Here is a 4699-nt window from a genome sequence, read left to right on the forward strand (position 1 = left end):
AGGAGAAATAAGGAAAGATGAAGTGAAAGCAGTTGTTAAGATGATGAGAGCAGGTAAGGCACCTGGGTTGGATGGATGCCATGCAGAATGTCTGAAAAAAGGAGGTAAAGTTATGGTGGACTGGCTGGTGAGGTTATTTAATGTTTGTTTAAGAGAGGGTAGAGTGCCGGAGGACTGGAGAAGTGCCTGTATAATTCCACTTTACAAGGAAAAGGGGACAAGTGTAGTAGCTTCAGAGGGATCAGCTTGTTGAGTGTAGTTGGGAAGGCTTATGGGAGGGTCTTGATTGAGAGGATTAGGAGAGGAACAGAGGGAGTAATTGGTGAGGAACAGTGTGGATTTAGGTCAGGTAGGGGTTGTGTAGATCAGATTTTTGTGGTAAGACAGATATGTGAGAAAGCTATAGGAAAAGATAAGGATTTTTGGGGGGTTTTATGGATTTGGAAAAGGCTTATGACAGGGTAGACAGGAGGGCACTGTGGGAAGTATTGCAGATATATGGGATAGGAGGAAAGCTGTTAAGAGCAGTCAAGAGTTTTTACGAGAGTAGTAGAGCTTGTGTTAGGATTAGAAATGGAGAGAGTAAATGATTTGAGGTAAAGGTGAGACTTCGTCAGGGATGCGTTATTTCGCCCTGGCTGTTCAAACTATACATGGATGGGGTGGTGCAAGAGGTGAATACAAGGGTAGTGGGTAGGGGGTTGGAGATGGTTAAAGGAAATGGAAGAAATAGGAGATAAGCCAATTGTTGTTTGCTGACGACACTACACTTATAGCAGGATCAGAGGAGGGATTGAGGAAGATAGTGACAGAGTTTGAGAAGGTGTGTGAAAGAAGGAAGCTAAAGATAAATGTGGGTAAAATTAAAGTGATGAGATGTACAAGGGGAGAAAGTGGCAGCAGACTGGAAGTGAGTATTAAGGGGGAGAGACTGGAGGAAGTGAATTGTTTTAGATATTTGGGTGCGAATGTGGCAGGAAAGGGAGGAGTGGGGGTGGAGGTAGATTGTAGATTGAGAGAAGCGAGTAAATGCCTTGGGGGATTAAAAAGTTAAATGAGAAATAGACATTTGGGAATAGATGCTATAAGGAGATTGTATGAAGGAGTGATTGTGGCGACAGCACTTTACAGGGTAGAAACATGGAACATAAGAGAGGAAGAGAGGAGATTGAATGTATTTGAGATGAAATGCCTGAGAAGTATGATAGGGGTTATTAGGCTGGATAGAGTGAGAAATGAGGATGTGAGGAGGAGAACAGGGTGGAAAGGGAGTTGGGAGATAGGGTTGATGAAAGAGTATTGGGATGGTTTGGACACATGGAAAGAATGAGTGAAGAAAGGTTAGTAAAAAAGAATAGGTGTAGAAGGCAGAGGTGGAGGGAGTGAACATGAGGGGGCATCCTAGGATGAGATGGATGGGGTAAAAGGGGCATTGGGAAAGAGAGGAATGTCTGTTGAGGAAGGACGAGAGAGGACAGAAGATAGGGCTGAATGGAGAAAGGTTGTGTATGGATGATGCTGTGATGCATGAGGGGGAGTGGGTAGGGGAAGGGGGGTGAGGGAGTATGTATGAGAAATAGATTGACGCTGCCCGAAGGGATTTCTCCCCGTCTTCTCATTTTCTGCATGAGGGGACGGAGGGGGGGGTCGCCGAAATAATGGAGCGGCCTTGCTGTGGATGTGCTGTGTCTTACGACACTGCTTCTGACCCAATGCAGTGGACAAAATGTAGGGATGACCCGTCATCCAGGAGGTGCCAAGATAAGAGGGAGGGAAGAGGGTGGAAGGGAGTGGAGTATGTAGGGGATGGAATGGGTGGGAGTGGTTTCTATGCCTTTTTCTTTTGGCTACCTCCCGTGTAAGGGGGAAAAAGCCTTTGGTATATGTATGTATGTATGACCAGAATAATCATATCCCATCTTCAGGCATTAATGCTGCACCAAAAATTACAACAGGAAATGCATTTTATTTCTATTTTTTTATATCAGTATAACATAAAAACCTGGGGGGCCATATATCATTGTTTTGTATGATACCTTCTGCTTACCTCAAAGCTAGATATCTCAATTTATACTTTTGTCTGTTTCCTACCAAGGCACGCCATCTGTCTTTTTTTTCCATACCAAGCACACATTAAAAAACACACCTATTTGCACAGTTTGATCGAAGAAGGCACGGGGAACGGGACCCGACGAACGCAGCTCTTACCTTGTATATTACAATCACTCACCATCCCACTCTCACGCAGTGAGAAATGAGAAATTCCTGGTAGGGCAAAGCCTCGTCAGTTGCAGTAAACCTTTTATTTATTTGTTTATTTATTATTATTAGGCCGACGTTTTCATTGTGTTTACAATCAGGTAAACATAATTAGGTATATATGCAGCCAGACCAGCACACTTCATCCAATATTACTTTGGTCTTCTCCAATAACTTTCCTACACACAAAATTCAGAAGCATCGTCCATTTGCCGATAAGAGTGCGTTCTTTGCTTGAAAAGTTTGAGCGCAAATTGGTGATGTAAACAGTAGTTAGCGAGTTACGCTGGCTGGGCTGGTCAGGCCGACCAAGATAAGAAGCAACTCAGTGAGCAAGTGAATCAATGAAGCTGTTGTAGGCTGTATTTTGGTTAACAGACTAGTTTTTGTTTTTTGTTTTTTTAAGAAGGCGTGGAGGGATGGTAGAGGTACTGGTGTTTTGTCATATATATGTATATATATATATATATATATATATATATATATATATGTATATATATACATACGCACACACACACACACAGACACACACACACACACACACACACACACACACTTTCAGGTGAACATTCAGGGGGACTTTCAGGTGAACTAATGAGTGGAACTGAGTATATATAGTTGTTTACAGGAACATAATACTATTTCTCTTTTTGCAGGTTGAATCGGTATGGCTAGCGTAGACACGAGATCTCACTCCAGGAAGACTCTGTGTGGAGTGGACTATATAGAGAGAGCAGAATTACCACATGGGATGTTCCCAACTGCCAAAAATGTCATACAGAATATGCTCTACTTGCTGTGGCCAAAGCGGACAGACCAATCTCAACGCTTGAAGGATACAGCAACTCAGCTGCTGGGGAAGAGCTGGTTCAGGAACACTGGCTATTCTGCAATCATTCACACCATTCACACCAGGCACAAAAAGAAACACATTCTCAAGTTGTACGGTGAATTTGTCACACTGATCTATACACGGAAACAGCAACAACATAACAGTTTTTAAGCGAGAGCAGCACAATGAAAGGATGAAACAGTTGATGGACGTGTTGTCCCAGAACTCTGAAATACGCAAGAAGATGGAACTGACACGTGGGGTGAAGATGGGTGAAATGGAATGGGCCTTCCTTGAGGATCAAAGAACCCAGAAGAAAATGTACTGTGAAGACTTCGTGGACAGGAAAGGGATGAAAACGATGGAGCGTCGGGGTAGGGATATTCAGAGCCTTGAGAGAATGAGAGCTGAGTGTGAAAAGGATAAAGAAATATATCAGTTGTACCCTTTGAGGACAGCGAACAGTCTAATTTTGAAGATGCTCGCACGGACACACACAATATCTACTCTATTTGCTGGAAGTCATATTTCTGCTGAAGAAGGTGAGGTTCCAAGTGTTAAGAAGCGGCGGACGGCGACAGACACAGTCACTCAGCAGTATGATGAATTGCCACGCCGATATCAACACATCCGTGAGAGTATACGAAAAGACCAACCAGAATTCTACCAAACTTTTGACTAACTGAATGTTTAGGCGAAAGTACATGATGAGCCAGAAATTATTGATCTGGACACCCTGCCAGATTCCAAGAGTGTCAGGTATGCAGACAAGTGCATTAAAGTCATGCCGCTGGATGAAATCTTTAGGAAAGCATGAAATCTGATGAACAAGTACAGTAGTTGTGACGGTTCAAAGAGGCAGGGCGCAGATGGACCCAGAGAAGTTGAAGTGGCACCAATTCACAACCTGAATGCAGAGCGCAATGATGGATTTGTTAACTTCGAGCTGTCAAGAAGAGGTGGCAAGCAGCTTGGCAGTGCATCATCAGCACAGGCCAAAGCCAAGTCGACGGATCTTATTGACAGAAGGCAATCAGGGTTATTCAGGACCTATGGCAGTGTGGTCAGGAAAGGAGGAAAACTACCAGAAATGATGCTGGCATAGAACACAAGGCAATATGAACTGAAGAAACAAGGCCTTCAGGACAAAGAGATTGCCAATGTGGCAGTAGATCGGCGAAAAAACAAGGACCTGGACAAGCTGAAAAGAATGGGAGGACCATTCACCTCAGCTGCTGCAGTAGATGAGTATGTGGCAGACACTGACAACAACCAGTACACAAAGGTAGAACAACTGTACTTGGAGGTTCGCTATGCTCGAGACACGTCACTTTCCATGCCGAAATCAAGCGACTTATTTCGTCTCATGAAAGACTACAAGAAGCTTCCAATCAACACCTATGAACTGAACCTAAAACTGTACTTGAAGAACATTACCTCCAACGCAGAAGTGACAGTGAAAGACTTTAATGAGATCTTGGGCATAATCCTAAGTCACTGACTATCTGTTGACAGTGTTGGTGAACAATAACACACTCTGGACACTTAAATTGAACACCATGGACACACATTCTGGTTTTTCTGTGCTTACTGTACATTATTATTTGT

General features: G+C 43.4%; 2 protein-coding genes across 2 annotated transcripts; both read left to right on the forward strand.

The window, feature by feature from the left end:
• The first annotated feature begins 2926 nt into the window (after positions 1 to 2926).
• LOC143028731 (uncharacterized) lies at positions 2927 to 3262 on the forward strand. The gene has a single exon (XM_076191101.1). The coding sequence runs from the start codon at positions 2927 to 2929 to the stop codon at positions 3260 to 3262; it is 336 nt and encodes a 111-aa protein (XP_076047216.1).
• Positions 3263 to 3284: 22 nt separating this feature from the next.
• On the forward strand, positions 3285 to 3773 carry LOC143028732 (uncharacterized). The gene has a single exon (XM_076191102.1). The coding sequence runs from the start codon at positions 3285 to 3287 to the stop codon at positions 3771 to 3773; it is 489 nt and encodes a 162-aa protein (XP_076047217.1).
• The last annotated feature ends 926 nt before the right edge of the window (positions 3774 to 4699 follow it).

Source organism: Oratosquilla oratoria, chromosome 10 (genome assembly GCF_046742065.1).
Source record: "Oratosquilla oratoria isolate Oo_2021 chromosome 10, ASM4674206v1, whole genome shotgun sequence".
Taxonomy (NCBI): Eukaryota; Metazoa; Arthropoda; class Malacostraca; order Stomatopoda; family Squillidae; genus Oratosquilla; species Oratosquilla oratoria.